General features: G+C 33.9%; 1 protein-coding gene across 1 annotated transcript in view; it reads left to right on the plus strand.

The window, feature by feature from the left end:
* The window catches only part of ADGRV1 (adhesion G protein-coupled receptor V1), a 404,143-nt gene that overhangs the window by 260,497 nt on the left and 126,575 nt on the right, over window positions 1–17,071 (plus strand). Inside the window, exon 85 of the mRNA XM_016216159.2 lies at window positions 14,982–15,098. Within this exon, the coding sequence (XP_016071645.2) occupies window positions 14,982–15,098 (117 nt within the window). The remainder of the gene's footprint in view (window positions 1–14,981; window positions 15,099–17,071) is intronic.

Genomic DNA, 17,071 nt, shown 5'->3' on the forward strand with positions numbered 1-17,071 from the left:
ATCCATGGCAGTACTGATAACGCGGTGTTATTTGTCATTATTAAGGTAGGAATTTTAAGATTGAGGTTGATATTTCTACATAGACTTAAAATTAATAAAGGTTTTATATGGACATCCACCTCTGCATTATACCAAGATTGATATTTGCCAGTCTACATTGAGCCTTTAAAAAATGATCTCTCTGTGTTTAGCACTGGCTGTCTCTACTGCCCAGGTAGTGCCTCTACTTCTAATTTCTGTACCCTGCTACCCTCACATCCACTCCCATCTGTTTTCTCTCTGCCTGTCTTTTGGTTTTGGCCACCAGATAATCTTCACTCTAGCTCAGAACAGCTGACTGTTTATAGACATCATTGGGCAGTTGGCACGCTCTTTTCCTTTTGATCAGACAGTGGTGAGCTACCATTTATTATCTCTGAGCCCTTTTATTTTCGTTGCTGATTTCTATTTAAGGTTGGTACATTTGTGTTAAGTTTCATTTGTGCCTGAAGGTGGGGCCATGAGGAAGATTGGGAGATGTGGAACAGTGGGCTACTTTGAAGTTTGGAGCATTCTGGACACTTGAAGTTGCCAGAGACTGATCTGTAGATACCCAACAGACGTAATATGATCAAAGTACAATTCGGCTTCAAAAGTCCTTGTATTATTCCAAAGAGTATTTTATAACCCAAATTTTCTCCTTTGGGACATGAACTCAGTTTAGCTACCTATGTAGATAATAATAAGAGCAAAGTACCAAACTATCCCCTCAAATTTCTATCATTTAGATAGAGTGAACTTTCATGCAGATCTTAACCTGTTTGTGTTGATTTGCCCTGTTTTGTTGAGCATAGCCTCTTTTATTTTATTTCCTATATGCTGCTGAATTGTCTATAGAGGGAATGTTTCATTTTTAAAACTTTCAAAGCAGAGGCACTTGGACTTTCTATTAATAATTGCTGTCACTTGTTTTATCAGCTTGAGAATATAAATTTTAGTATTAGCATAAAATATACTTAAAAGCAGTTTAATAAAATTTATTCATTGAAAAAAATAGTTTGAATCAATTGTGAGAGTCGCCAGCTTTGACCAAGTAATCGGGAGCACTGGTAGTAACAGAACTATTCTTGAAAGCCATGTGAGCAAAACTCAGTTCTGTTCTCACATTCAAAGAACTAATGGCAGTCCTTGCCTGCATTTCTTCAGTTCTCATGAAACAATATACAGACATCAGGTAATAGCAGAAAGAGAATCGAGTTTAGGGTAAAATAAACCCAATCCAAGTGTGTTAGCTATAAAACCTCTGAGCTTCTGTCTCCTTAGCTATTACACAGGGATAATAATCTGCAAGGACTGTTATAAAAATGAAAATGAAACAACCTATCTACAGAAACCACAGAAAGCCTACCATACCTTAGGAACTCAATAAGTGTTGATTAATTCCTTCCCCATTTATTTGAGTCAAAATATTGCCCAATATGCCCACAATACTCAATATTTTAGGACAATTCTAGGATTCATATGCTCACTTCTGCAATTCCAGGAATACTGGATCTTCTTGGAGGACCTAGTTTATTTTTATTACAATCAGTTTTGGGGTTTAATTGATTTACTCAGATAATGAACACTTGACCTCCTGGATCCTAGGTCTATGCTCAACCACTGAGCCACACCTGGTTGGGCTATCATCTTTATTTGAGATAAGATAAAAGGCACAGAGAGGTAATTTTCCAAAGTTCAGACAACTAATAAGGAATAAAGCAGAGATTTGAATTAAGCATTTTGGCTCAGAGCTCATGATCTTTATCGCTAGGCCATATTATTATTTTTGGGTTGCTTTTTTTTTTTCCATGAAGAGACTGAGGGATTTGAAAAGCTGAGCTCAGAGCACTTTATATTCAAATATTAAATATCTTTGGCAGGCCCTGGCCTAGTAGCTCAGTTGTTTAGAGCTAGAGCATTGTCCTGATATGCTAAGGTTATGGATTAGATCCCTGCTCAAGAGGGAATCAACAAATGAATGCATAAATAAGTGAACAACAAATTGATGTGTTTCCTCTCTCTTTCTCTACGCCCTCTCTCCCTCCATTCCTCTCTCTCTAAAATCAATAAATATATTTGGCAGATTCTTATGACAACTCTGAGATAAAATCTGCATTTGTAGCTGTAGTTTCTTCCAAAGACTTTATGAAACTGTAAAATATGCTAACCTAAATTCTTCAGTTCTGGCCCTTGCCTTCATTCCATCATGCAATGAGCTTTGCTTGTAGTGTCTAGAGCACAGACTAGCTGGATGAAAGGTGCAATGAAGAAATCCAGGCACACCCACATGCTCTTTTGATTTGAACGAAATGGCCAATTCTCCATTTTATTTTCATTATAAATTTATGGTGTATGATAAAAGAACTCAGCTTGTTCATATTATACCAAGCTTCTCAAGTCCTTTATTGGCAAGTGATTAGGTCCTTTAATCCTTGTGGGTTGGCTAATTAGGTTATATAAACTGCTATGCCTCAAGTAGCCTCCACTCTGGATTCTGGGTGCCCAGTTCCTTAGAGAGTCACATGCTCTGTATGTAGAGCATGTGTCATTCATTTGAGTTGTATTTTCTAATTATTATAGGTCCCTTCCCAGAATTGATTCAATCATTTTATTTTCCAGATATCCTGCTATTGCTCTCAATCTTTGCTACCAATGAATCTAATGACCTCCGTAAAATTACAAATAAAGACAGTGCAACTTGCCCTGCTGTAAATAACAATTCAAGTGAAAAGTTTAAAAAGTTGTATGTAAAAAATTTTGCTATTTGATTTTATTTGAAGTAAAAATATGATTTGAAAGCAATAAGCCATGAAAATAATGTGTGCTTTTCTTTTATAATAATTGTTATAACATAATTTTCTTGCATAGTCCTAAAAGGGGAAATGGTGCAGAGAATAACGTAACAGAGAAAGAGTATGGGAATGGTTGTAAGCAATTTATTGCATTTTTTTATTCATTAAAAATCCATATAAAAGCCTTTCTTATTAAAGACTTACAGAAATGTGTTTAATTTTTTAAAGTTTGAATCAAGTTTTGACTATGCTCATTGAATTTTAACTGTGCCAGTGGAGTATTTGAACAATTATCAACAGTAATTAAAAACTGCTTTTTATATTTTAACAAATATTGAGTAAATAAGTTTTAAGCTGAAGTTAATTTTTAATAACAGAATGTATCAGGTATCTGTGTATTATGTAAAACATAGAGCTTCTTTTCCAAACTTTACAATAAATTTTATTAAACCTCAGTTTCTCCTCTATAAAATGAAGGCATTGAACTCTAAATTGCATGGGTTATTTAGGGATAAGATGAAATAATATCTTGTAGGGCACTTAGCACTATACCTCATAATAATCATTCATTAAATAGTAATTATTATTATTATTATTATTATTATTGCTGATAAAATTAAGTTAATACTTCTTTGGCTATGTACCAAGTGAAAAATACTAGTCTTGGTGTTAAAGAGTGACTCATAAAGATCTTTTTTCAGAGAGAAAATTACTGTTTAAAAAATTTTTTTGTAAATTCTACTTTTACAGGACCTTTTAAAATATCTTTTATCTGTGGGTTTCAGGTATCCCAAGCAGTCTACTTTACCAAAAAATGAGCTAGAATAAAAATTGAGATGTGTATTGACATGAGGTTTGGGTTTCTTTTAAATGATAATTGACAACTGTTGACTGCCTTCTTTTACGTGATACGCTGAAACAACTTAAGCTGCCTGTGCGTGTATACAGTCTAAGTGGACACACTCCCAGTTTCCACCTGCTTCTGACGCTGAGTAATCGCAATTGATTTACTTAGTGTTGGTGTATTTTAGTTGTTAGATGTGATGAGATAGCAACATGCTTAATGTTCTGACAGTAACATGTAGTATAAGTAGGAGATCTGTGCCCTGTGTTACTTACAGCATCAGGCTCAATGATACACTAAAGACAGGACATTTACAGAATATGCCATTTGAAAACTGTAAATATGTTGATTTTTGGACTGTGTTTTTACTATGGCAACTATAAAAAATTAATAATGATAAAAACCTGTTCAGACTGGTTTCTGACATTCAGTAGTTGCCAAAAACTATTGCATTGCCTAAAACACCTCCCTGCCACACCTAAGACATTCAGAGGTATATTTAGATTAGCATTTAGGGGTCTTTGATTTCATAAATTATATAACAGGAAAAGGAAGTATAAATTATAGGGAGTTGGGATTTGTTTCAGATGGATGGAAGAAAGAGAGGAAAGGGGGAAGATGGAGGGAGGGAGGGAGGGAGGGAGGGAGGGAGGGAGGGAGGGAGGGAGGGAAAAAAAAGAGGGAGAGGAAGAGAGAGAGACAAAAATGAGCATAACAGATTTACATTCCTTGATGTGAAGATCATAGGAGGGCTACCCAAGAATATCTGAAGTCTTCTAACCAATGTGGGGGGAAAGAAAGCCATGTGAAATTTGTGAAAATAGTTATAATATTTAGTAAGATATTTTTAATAATAGTGAAAATTAAGATTTGGTATTTACTGAATATGCCTGACATTTAAACATTCTTTTAAGGGACAGGGTAAAAATGCCAGTGAAAAAGATGCTAGCCCAGAAAAACAAAAGTGGTAAGCATAGTATGTGACCCCAAAGTAAGGAAGCAAAGATATAATAAATGAATATGGCATTATTACAAGTGCTATGTTTAGAGGAACATGCTCCAAGCAATTTCTAATGAGCAGAGTTAAGTAGAAAAAAATTGATAGCCTTTCCTTAGAGTTACATTTTCATTTCTGCTTCTACCCTATTGCATAAGAAATTAAAGATTATCACTAAGTTGTACTGATGTTTTATGTTTAATGCTTTGTTAAAGGTCTTCAGATAGTTTTAAATGTTTCTTCAAGTAATTTTGAAAGTTGCCTAGATAATGCCAATAAAGGTTAAGTGTCCCCACAGAACGCGTTGGTGTCACGGCAGTATCATTACACCGTGAACACCGTGATCGCTGGCCGCGCCACAGTGGTCAGTGTATCAGCAGCTTGCAAAGGTGTCTTTGTCTTTAGCATCAGATTAAAGTTATACACTATTTTCTACTGAAAGAGATTTTGCAGATGTAAACAATTTATATATACCAGAGACCTTTAGAGCTCAGCATTTTGTGATTTTTTTAGTAAGTTAAAATAGTTTGCTTTTATCATTGGAACTAATGTTTAAAATAACTTATTAGCTGATATTGAAAGAAGAGAATATAAAACTTTTTGTGGTCAAGGGAAGCTAAGTGGATTAGAAAAGGTTAGCTATAAAAATTTATAAAGTAAAATATATGGATAATTTATATACAAGTGCATTTTAGTTGAGTTCAAGATAGAGCACCAAAATAATAGTAAATATTTTAATTAAAGAAAAATATAGAATACTAATAACAAGATCCAAAAGGAATAAAATATCTGCTAGGTTTTGCTTCAAGCCAAGGTGCAATGACAAGGACCAGATTTACCGTCAAATCTGAAACAAATAAAACATGGCAATATGTATGAAAGAACAATTTCGATAGACTAGACATCGGGCAGTGATCAATAGGGATCCCTGTGGTATAGGAAACAAACAAGGTGAGCTTAACAGTTGCCCTGGACTATTGCCTATAAGGCTTACCAGGTGCTGGCACAAGGAGAAAGAGTTCAGGTGGAGCCCCGCAGACTAACAGAATTGAGGAAACAAGGTGAGAGTCTGAGAAAGCTGAAGGTCGCAGGAGTTCGTGGGACAGAGTACTGGAAAAGAAAAAACTCCAGAGGGTTCTCAGTATTCAGCTGAGCACTGATTAGTCCCTGTGTGTGAGGAAAGTACTCAAGACCAGAGGAAGAGTCACCCAAAAGATAAAGGGATACAATGCCAGGTGCTTACATACCGCCAGTAATACTGTCTGCTCCCACTAGTTGGAATGAAAAAATCTCAAGATTCACAAGCAACTGAGTAGAGTACACAGATAAGTCTTGCTTTGGTCCTAGGGAATAATTGGTCTGCTTAAAAAATCTTAACGGCAAAAATTAAAAAGATTAAACTGCTTCCAAGTGCATCTTAGGACAAAGCTCAAAAATATTTATATGAATACAAATATCCAACACCCAAAAAAGTAAAATCTCAATGTCTGACATTTAATAAAAAATTATAAGACATGGCAAAAAGTAAGAAAATTTGACATAAATAGATGATTAAATCAATTAATCAACTAATACTGAACTTTTACAGATGTTAGAATTGGCAAGCGAGGGCACATACATTTATTATAGCTGAATTCCATGTGTTCAAAAAGTTAAGTAGAAACATGGAAGTTATTAAAATGCACTAAGTCAGACTTTTAGAAATCAGAACTGCAGTGCGTGAGATGAAAAATACACTGGATGGGATTAATGGCAGATTAGAAATAGCAGAAGAAAAAAATAAGAAACAAAATATAGCAATATAAATTATTTAAAATGAAAATCAAGGAGAAGAGAGAATAACAAAAAATAAAGCACCAGTGAGCTGTACAGAAAAAAAAAATAAGGGTTCATGTATGTGTAATTGGGGTGCCAGGAAAAGAAGTTATTTTTGGAAAAGAGCATTTGAAAAAATATGATTTAAAAATTTCCAAATTTGTTAAAATAGTAGACCTACAGATTCAAGCTCAATGAACCACAATGAGCTCCAAACAAAAGAAACATGAAGAAACTATACCAAGGTACATCATGGTCAAATTGCTCAAAACCAGTGATAAAGAAAAAATGTTAAAAGCAATAAATATTAAAACAAAAAATTTCCATACAGAGGAAGAAACGTAAGAATTACGGTAGATTCCTTGTCAGAAACAATCCACCTGAGGAGATAGTAGAGCAACATGCTTAAGCACAGAAGCAGAGTACTTGTCAACGAAAATATCTTTCAAAGTAAAGGTTAATTAGAGATGTTTTCAAATATATGAAAGCTGACAGAAATTATCACCAGATAATTTTCACAGATGTGACAAATAAAAATCAAATAGCAAAACAATAGACTTAAATTTCAGTACACAAAATCATTAAATGCAAATGTTCTAAATATACCATTTAAAAGGAGATTTGCAAATTGAATTAAAAAACAAGACATAACTATATGCTGACTACAAGAAACACACTTCAAATATAAAAACACATATAAATTGAAAGTAAAAAGATGGGGGGAAGTTGGATTGACTATATTATCATCAAAGTAGATTTCAGAGCAAAAAATGATACCAGAGAGAAAGAAGGTCATTCCAGAATGATAAGGGTCATTTTGTTGAGAGGATATAATAATCCTAACTATCTATATGCTTAATAATAGAACTTCCAATTATACAATGCAAAACCTGATAGGACTACAAGGAAAAACTGACAAATCCATAATTATATTTGGGAATTTAAAGACTTCTCAATAATTGATAGACTTAAAAAGAACAGAAAATAAGGAAGAATATAAAATATTTTTAAATGTTATCATTCAGCTGGACCTAATTGAGATTTATAGAACATGCCACCTACAACAGTAGGATACACATTTTTATTAACTACACATGTAACATAGGCTAGTCAGTTTTAAATTATTAATGTCCTACAGAGCATGTCCTCTGACTACAATGAAAGTAAATTAATAATCAACAATAGCACAATCATTGGAACATCCTCAAATATTTGGAAACTAATTAGTTCACTTATAGATAATCCACACGTCAAAAAGATCAGTAGAAAAATCTCCAAGTATTTTGAACTCAGTGAAAATAAAAACACAATATATCAAAATTTGAGTGATCCTTCTAAAGTAATAATAAGAGGTAATTTATAGAACTAAGTGCCTATATTTGAAAAAGAAGTAAAGCTTCCAAAATATGACCACATAAAAAGAAATTTTTTAAACTCAATACATAGAAGAAATAAATAATAAAGAGCAAAACAGAATCATTGCAATAGAAAGCTGCAAAACAATAGAGAAAATGAGTGCAACCAAGAGCCAGTTCTTTTAGAAGATTAATAAAATCATTAACCTTTGATTAGAATGATCAGGATAAATAATAGAGTAAATCCTCATTACTAATATGAAGAAAGAGAGAAGGGGCACCATTAGAGATCTTGATAGTGAGGGAATATTATACATAACTTTATGCCAATCAACTTGCCAATTTCAGTGAAATAAACACATTCTTTAAAAGACGCAAATTGCCAAAACTCATTTAAGAAGATATAGATTACCTGAGTAGCTCTATATCTGTTAAAGAAATTAAATCTATATTTAAAAAATCTTCCCAGTAAGAAAACTATAGTCCTAATATAGTTTCACTGGTGAATTTTCCAACATTTAAGGAAAAGAAAATACCAATTCTACACAAATTCTTCCGGAAAATTGAAAAAGAGGAAACACTTCCTAACTTACTCTCTGAGAACAGCATTACCCTGATATGAAAATGAGACAAAGATATGACAAGAAGTAAAACTCTAACCAATGTTCATCATGAACATTGATGCAGACATTCTTAATACAATTTTAGCAAATCAAAAGCTAATACATCACAACAAAGTGATAACTATTCCCACTATATAAGGTTGGTTTAATATTAAAATATCAATCAATGTGATTTATTATATTAAACAAAAATTGAATAATAATTTTATAATTTTAATAGAGAAATAGCATTTGCCAAAATTCAATACCCATTCCTGATTAAAAGGAAAAAGAAAACCTCCCAACAAAGTAGGAACAGAGGGGAACTTAATGTGATAAGGGCTTCTAAAAAAAAAAAAACCAACAAAACATGTATCTAACCTAAAGTTGTATTAATTTGCTAGGGCTGCCATAATAAAATACCTCAGACTAGATGGCTTAAATAACAAATTTATTTTCTCACAGTTCTGAGGGCTAGAAGTCTGAAATCAAGGTGTTGGCAAGGTTGATTTCATTTTGAGGCCTCTCTCCTTGCTTTAATGATGTCTGTCTTCTCCCTTTGTCTTCACTTGGTTTTTCTTCTGTATGTGTGCATATTTGTATCCAAAGTTTTCTTTTCTTATAAAAATACCAGTCATATTGGAGTAGACCCACCTTAAAGAGCTCATTGTAACTTAATTACCTCTCATTAATCTCATTTTTCAGGTACAGTTACATTCTGAGGTATTAGAGGTTAGGATTTCAAGTTATGAATTTTGGTGGGACACAATTCAGTCCATAAAAATAAGTGAAAAACCAAATGTTTTCCCCTAAGATCAGAAACAAAGCAAGGGTGTTTATTTTCACCACTGCTTTTCAATATTGTGTTTGTGTATGTGTATACACTATGTCTATATCTATCTACCTATATCTGTCTAGCTACCTACCTACCTACCTGTCTATTCCAGAAAGGCAGGAAACTAGTTATTTTGATTAGGAAATAAATAAAAGACCCTTTATTCAGAGATGACATGATACTTCATATAGAAAATAAATGTTTTCTACAAAAAAGCTACTCAGACTAATAAGTGTGTTCTGTAAGTTTGCAGGATACAAGAGCAATATCCCCAAAATCAATTGTATTTCTATATACTTTTAATGAGCAATTAGAAATTAAAATTTAATGAAATGTCAGTTACGATAACAGTGAAAATATAAATAATTAGGGATAATTTTTTAAATATCTGAAGGACCTGTACATGGACAACTACAAAGTACACCTAAGAGAAGTAAGAAAAAAACCTAAATAGATGGAAAGGTAAACTTTTTTCATGAGATACATGACATATTGTTAATATGTCAATTCTCCTTAGACTGGGATTCAACACTGTCCCAGTAAAAATCCAAGCAGCCTTTTTTTTTTTTTTTTTAAATGTAGAAATCAACTACTTGGTTCTAAACTTCATATGGAAATGCCAATGACTTGAAATAACCAAAACAACTTTGAAAAAGAACAAATTCAAGCCTAATGCCACCTGTTTTCAAGAATTATAGCTACATTAATCAAGATGATGTGGTATTGATGTGAACAAATTCAGTGGAACTGGTTAGACAGTCCAGAAATTGACCTGCATATATATATGCAAATATATATAATTATAGATGATTCATTAGGGAAAAGATAGTCTTTCCAAAAGAAAAGATACTAGAAAAATTGGATATCCATCTGCAAAACAAGCAGAAAGCTTTCAACCACACTTTGCATCATATTAAAAATAACTCAATGTCAATCAAAGACCTAATTGTAAAACCTGAAACAATAAAACTTGTAGAAACGCATGTCAGAAAAACCTCTGTCAATTTGGGTTAGGCAAAATTTTCTTAGATATGATTTCAAAGTATAATCTATAAAAGCTCAAAAAAGTACAATCCAATCCAATTGGGTTTCATCAATGTTAAGAAACTGTTGTTCTTCAAAAGACACTGTTAAGAGAATTAGGCCCTGGCCAGTTAGCTCTGTTGGAGTGTCATCCCAATACACCAAAATTATTGCGGGTTCCATCCCCAGTCAGGGCATATACAATCATCAACAAATGAATGCGTAAATAGTGGAACAACAAATTGATCTCCTCTCTCCCTCTCTCTCTCTCTCTCCCCTCCCCCTCCTGCCTCTTTCTCTAAAAAAATCAATAAATTAAAAAGAAAATTTTAAAAGAAACAAAATTAGAAGACAAGCCACAGCCTGGGAGAAAATATTTACAAATCAAATATCTGATGAAAGACTTGTATGATGAATATAGAAAGAACTCATCAAACTCAATAGTAAGAAAACAACTGAATTTTAAAAGTGGACAAAAGATTTAAAAGAGCATTACTTCAAAGATGAGATATGGATTGCAAATAAGCATGCAAAAAAATAATCAACATCATTACTAAATAGGTAAAATGGAAATTAAAACCACAATGGGGAACTACCGTGTACCCATTAGAAAGGCTAAAATCTTAAGAACTAACTCACCATGGCTCATTTCTTCTACCTCTGTGACTTTCTAAGTAAACTCCTGCTTATAAAAAAAAAAAAAACAAGACAAAAACAAAAAAAATCACCATAACAAGTTTTAGCGAGAATGTGGAGCAACTGGACACTCACGCGTTACTGGTGGAAATATAAAATGATGCAAACACTTTGGAAAGTAATCTATCAAATTTTAAAAATACACACCAAATGATCCAGCCATCCCTCTCCCAGATATTTACCAAGATAAATGAAAGCATATGTCCGTGCACAGACTCACACATTCATGACAGCTTTATTTGTAAAAGTCAAAAACTGGAAACAGCCCAAATATCCATCAACAGGTGAAAGGGTACCTAACTGGAATACTACTCGACACTAAAAAGAGAATGAACCAGTCATGCATTATTTTGGATGATTCCCAAGATAATGATGCTGAGTGAAATACACTAGAGACAAAAAGAGTACATCTGATTCCAGTTACATAAAATTCTAGTAAATGCAAACTTATGTGTAGTGATAGAAAACAGGTTGCTTGGGGATGGAAGAAGCAGTGGTGCAGGGAGGCACTACAGAGGTCCTGAGGAAACTTCAGGGATGATGTACATGTTAATTATCTTGATTGAGATGATGGTTTCACAGGTAGATATATGTGTCAAAGCTTGTTAGATCATACATTTCATGTGCCATTTACTATCTTTGAATTATACTTCAATAAAGCTGTTTTACAAAATACTATGCTTAAATCTATGAGAGGGTCTGTATGGGGTAGTGACTATTTGCTATGTTTTCTTTTTAAATAATGTATCTCAAAATAATTTTTAATAGAGAATAAGATCAAATTGTTGCCTTTAAGGAGTTGAAAGTTTTTCATGAGATTAAGGCTGATTTTCTCTAAGAATTAGGGAAATTGAGGTTTATAGGAAAACCAATTCTTAGGTTAATAAAATCCTGTTTTAAAAATTCAGAGGAGTAAAATGTGGTTTATGGTTGAAAGAAATAGCCATATATTTATGATAGAGTTGACATTTCAACCATGCCTTGAAAAATGGACATGATTTCAAGAGGAAGATGAGAAAGAAATAAGTTCTGGCTGGAAGGGAAAGAAAACAAAGCAGAGCAGAGAGATGATGGAACATGTTTTAGGGAATAGCAACCAATGCGGTGGAAGCAGTTCTGTTTCCTCTTTGAATATTTCTTTGACTTTCACAAGCAGGACTAATCAATCTTGACTCTGCATTTCCTGATCATTTAATCCATATCTGCCACATTTCATTGCATTATGTGTGTCTCTGGCTTTATCCTTGGGCACTCTCCTATTAGAAAGGACAACATTTGGCTCATTATGAATGTTCCATAGTAAGTGCTGTGCCGCTAAAACAAGAGGAAAGCCTGGGAGTCTGTTATGGTCAGAGGGGGACGGCGGAATTTGAGCTGGTCCCGTAAAAATGGAGGTTTTGGATAAGATGGAGAGCAGAGAGAAGGGCATTTCATAGAGCAGTGAGAATGTCCGCAGTAAAATGTGGCGTCAGGTGGGGGAGTGTACATTAGGGAACACTGAGAATTGAGGTTTATAGGAAAAAGTTTTTATTATTACTTATTATTTAGCCCAACCAAGCATACACACATGCTATATATTTAAAGTGAAACAAAACAAGCAAGCAAACAAAAAATCTAAGTATTTCCTGTATAATTCCTCCCTTGGCTGTTAAGTAGAGCTCTAATTAACCAGAAACAGCAAAGAATTTTCTAAGTTATTAACAACATATATCAGATACTCTCTTTCGGGAAATATATTTATTTTTATTTTCTCTTTAGTTAAGATGTATGTATGTTATATCAATATAGAACTAAGAATAATACTGTATTTGCTATTGTCATCATATTCTGTTGCATTATGAGCCTGTAGTGGGCCATGGGTTCAAAATGATTGATTGAGAAACAGTGAACTAGATGTCAACTTTTAGACAGGACATGTGCTTGATTTAGCTTTGTGGTGTTCTAGGAAGAACTCTGATTTTACAAATCAGAGCACCAGGATTTGAATCCCACTTTACTTTAAAACTTGTTCAATGACACCTTTAAACAACTTAATTTCCCCATCAGATTCTTTTTCATCGTCTATTACATTGGGATAAAAACAACAATGACTTTATATCATTAATAGGTGGGTTACACACACACACACACACACAGCATGAAAAACATGTAGCTCGTATCTGGTACAAGTTTTCAGCTGTCATATTCTTTACCTTGCATAGTTAGCATAATGCTTTGTAGATAATAGGTATCCAAACACTTGCTAAATGAACCAATACATGAATGACTGAGAACCTTTGAAAAAAAATTTTAATGGCATGGTGTTCAATGTAATGTATCCAGAAAACTGTTGGTGAAAATAACCTTTTTCCTGGTCATCTCTACATGTTTGAGTAAAAGAACAATGGTAAAACTTTACCTCTTCTTAGGTTATGTGCCTTAAACATGTGTGAGCTAGCTATGCTGGGAGGTTGTTGTGTTTTTGCCTTAATCATTTAGTTTCCATTTTAATCAATTTAATTTTAGATAGGCTTGGTCACAAGTCAGAGCTGGTTCTCCAAGTATTCTTAGCACCTCCTTGTTGTAGCAGTGTGCATTGTGAAGCCTCAGCCTCCTGTCGTGACAGTCTTCTCTCGTGTAGACAGAGTATAATGCAGAGAATATTCTGGCACAATGTTCATAGTTTACAAAAGTATATTTGTACCTGGTCTAGTAATAATTTAAAAAAGGACATTCAAGCATAATAAAACATGAAAAAGTCCTACCTTAAGAATGGAATTTGGGGTGTTAAAACTGTATTCTGAAAGTAAATACAATTTTAAATAATAACCTATACTAATTTAATTTAAAAAAAAGTATTGAAAAGAATAAGAATTATTTAAATTAACATACCATTTATAAATAGTTTCCTAAAATGCTTAAAAGCAAGGACATTCAACTACAATTTTTATTACACTATTATTTTACATAGCAAACCAGATTGGTTAGAACAAAACTATTGAGTAACTTCAACACAACCCATATCATAGAATCTGAATTAGAGAGACTCAAACTGATTGTAGCTATACCTTTAAAGACTTTATGGAAATAGATGCCACAAAAAGAAAGAACATAAAACATTAAAATTATTCCTTTGGGGGTAGGGCTGAATCTCATAGTTCTGTGCTTGCAAGTTCTAAGGCATGGTCTTGGTGCTCAGTGTTTAGTGGCAGCATTTTAGTGGAGGTGTTCAGTGAACACTTGTGGAATTTAGGAAGGTTAAACTTGTGACCTATAATATGTTACAATTCAGAAGTTAGAAGCTAAAATCAAAGAAAATCTCAGCATGTTTTTAAAATAAACTCTAATCCAAAAGCTATTTGTGGTATGTTCTGGATAGGCAAATTTGTTGACTTTATTTTTTCAGGAAACTCATTTGTACATAATAAGTAAGCAAATTATAGAGCATGTTGGAAGGTGATAAATTCTGTTTAAAAAAAAAAGAAAAGCGTAGGGGTAGGGGTAATCACGTGTGTTAGAAGGAGAGAAGGAAAGAGGGTGTCATTTTAAATAGTGTGGTCAAGAGAGGCCTCGTTATGAAGGTTATGTTTGAACAAAGGCTTGAGATGCAGATGAGGGTCAAGTCAGCTTTTCCTCCTTTCTGTTCTTTCCCATTAGCTTTGACTTAAACAAGGAATGGTATTTCTGCTCTATTCTCTCTTTTATTCTTAGCAAAAACATATGTATTTCATGGGATTTTTGTCCATCAATAATAAGAATAAGGTTTACTTTGAGAATTTCCTCTTGACAGCCCAAAGCAACATGTAGCATAATTTCATAGAATTCATTGTTTCTTAGGAATATAAAAATTTGTGGATTGCCAGTTTTAGAAGATTCTTAGTCATCTCAATTTAGGCAACAAATCAACTTATTGTCCCTTCGAGTCCTTGAATTATAGATTCAGATAATAAGACCGTTTATTTTCTTAATATTCTTGATTTATTTTAGCCTGATTTAAAAATAAAAGTATTTGTTTCTTACAGATTGTGTTTCTGGCATCCGCATATGCAAGTCCCCAACTCACAGATGAGAGCTGCTCGGCCATCGCGGCTGTCATGCATTACCTGTATCTTTGCCAGTTTAGCTGGATGCTCATTCAGGTTGGTACCTTATGTTCTCACTCCCACTCCTATCCCTCGACCCTTTTGACTTTCTAATGAATCTGAGTGGAGTGATCTTCTTATCTGATATTCTTTATACTGAAATGGAAGTAATTTCATCGCTGCATTCCCAAGAAATTAATGCAAGAAAAACCTTACATACTATACAGCATTAGAGAGCACAGTACATTTGAGGAAGTAAAAAGAGCTCTAGTAAGGTTGAAAATAAGGGTGTGGTAGGAAATGAGGCTTGTGATGTGCACACCTGTAAGGCACAGAAAGAAATTTGAACATTTTGGTAGAGGAAGTTACAGAACGATTTTAAGCAAGGGAGTGACATGATAATAATTGGATTTTAGAAAGACCTCCCTATTTGTGGTGAATTGGGAACAGAGAAGAGTTGACAAGAGTTGACATGAAGGCAAATTAAGTAACATTAGGTATAGATGTTTCCAGGGGAGAGAACATGGTGGTGTGAACCAGGGAGGTAGCTGAAGAAGCTAAGGCAAGTGGTCAGCTTCTGAGGTTTTTGTTTTGTTTCATTTTTTAATGTAGAACTATAGGAGGTAGAGATTGGTTATGAAGCCTGAAGAAGGTGGAACGAAGATGTTCCCAAGTTTCTGGCATGAGCGATGGGTAGATGATGGTGCCTTGAACTGAAATAATGATCACTGGAGACTGGGGGAAAGATGAGTTTTTGCAGGGTACATGCTCAGTGTGAAGTTCTGTGAGATCTCCAATGGGAACTTTGAAAGAAGTGAGATAGACAGGGCTCAATCTCAGAACAGAGGCCCACACTATAGAAATACATTAGCAAATTGTTGACTTAAAGTTGGAAAATTGTTGACTTCCATTGCTTTGAAAGAGACCACTTTGGGGGATGAGTATATAGTGAGACCCAGGGAGTCTTCACATAGTCTCCTGAGGAACTAGTAAGTGTTAGGGAGAGATTCGAACTTTCCTTTTCTCACTAAAATCCCATGCTGAGTGTCCTGTACTGATTTGCTTGATGAAGAGGCTAAAGTGAGAATTAGATCCACTTCAGCAGGATAAATGTCATTAATGGCTCAATTAAAATGCTTCCTTTAATAATGATTTCTACATAATGGTATTGTTAATCTTTCATGTGATAGGAATAGTTTCATGTGTGTTTCTGAGTATGCAAGAGAACTATTTTATGTAAATAGGTGCATTTGGGCACTTGCATATTCTTTTTTCTTGTTGAATAAGAAGCATCTGGGATTTCCACTATATAGCAATAGTGAGAGAAAGTAAGGCAGTATTATTAGGGGAGAATGACAGACAGACTCACGGAAGGGATATTTTCCCAGGTATGATAGTTACCGGTGCTGAATTGGAGCCCTGCATCTGGGGTTTGATTCTCGCTCAGCCACTATCTTGGTAACCTTAATGAAGTTATTAATTCTCTCTAAGCTTTGGTTCTAAATCTGCATATGACAATAATAATTCTTATCTCAGAATTTTTGTTTTATGGCTTTTTGAGCAACTCTAATTATGAAAAGTTTGTGGTATTCTCTAAATCTCCCAAACTATTAAAAAATAAATAAATCTAAATTGCATAACATAAAATTTAAATATCTGTTGAAATTAAATAGTCTTTGCTAGATTCTGTGATTACAAATTTTTTTAGGGCTTTATGTTGCACTTTTTGTGTGTGTCCTGTGCATGTTGTTTATCTGCCTGGACTGAGGTTCCCAATTGTGTGTTGAAGGTCTTTGTCCATGTCCTTGACCTATTCAGTTCTTTTCATGAGTGACTTGAATGAAAACACAGGAAACTCTCTTATCAGGGAGGAGATGATACAGAGCTGAAAGATAGCTCAAAGAGCAGCTGCCTGTGTTAAGAGTACAGGTAGAACCAATATAGAGAAACTGTACTATGACAGATTGAAAGAGACATAACCTAATGGGGGTTAATGTAAACAATTTGAAATTTTAACTTAACACAAATTC

This window comes from Miniopterus natalensis, chromosome 3 (genome assembly GCF_054644295.1).
Source record: "Miniopterus natalensis isolate mMinNat1 chromosome 3, mMinNat1.hap1, whole genome shotgun sequence".
Classification (NCBI taxonomy): Eukaryota; Metazoa; Chordata; class Mammalia; order Chiroptera; family Miniopteridae; genus Miniopterus; species Miniopterus natalensis.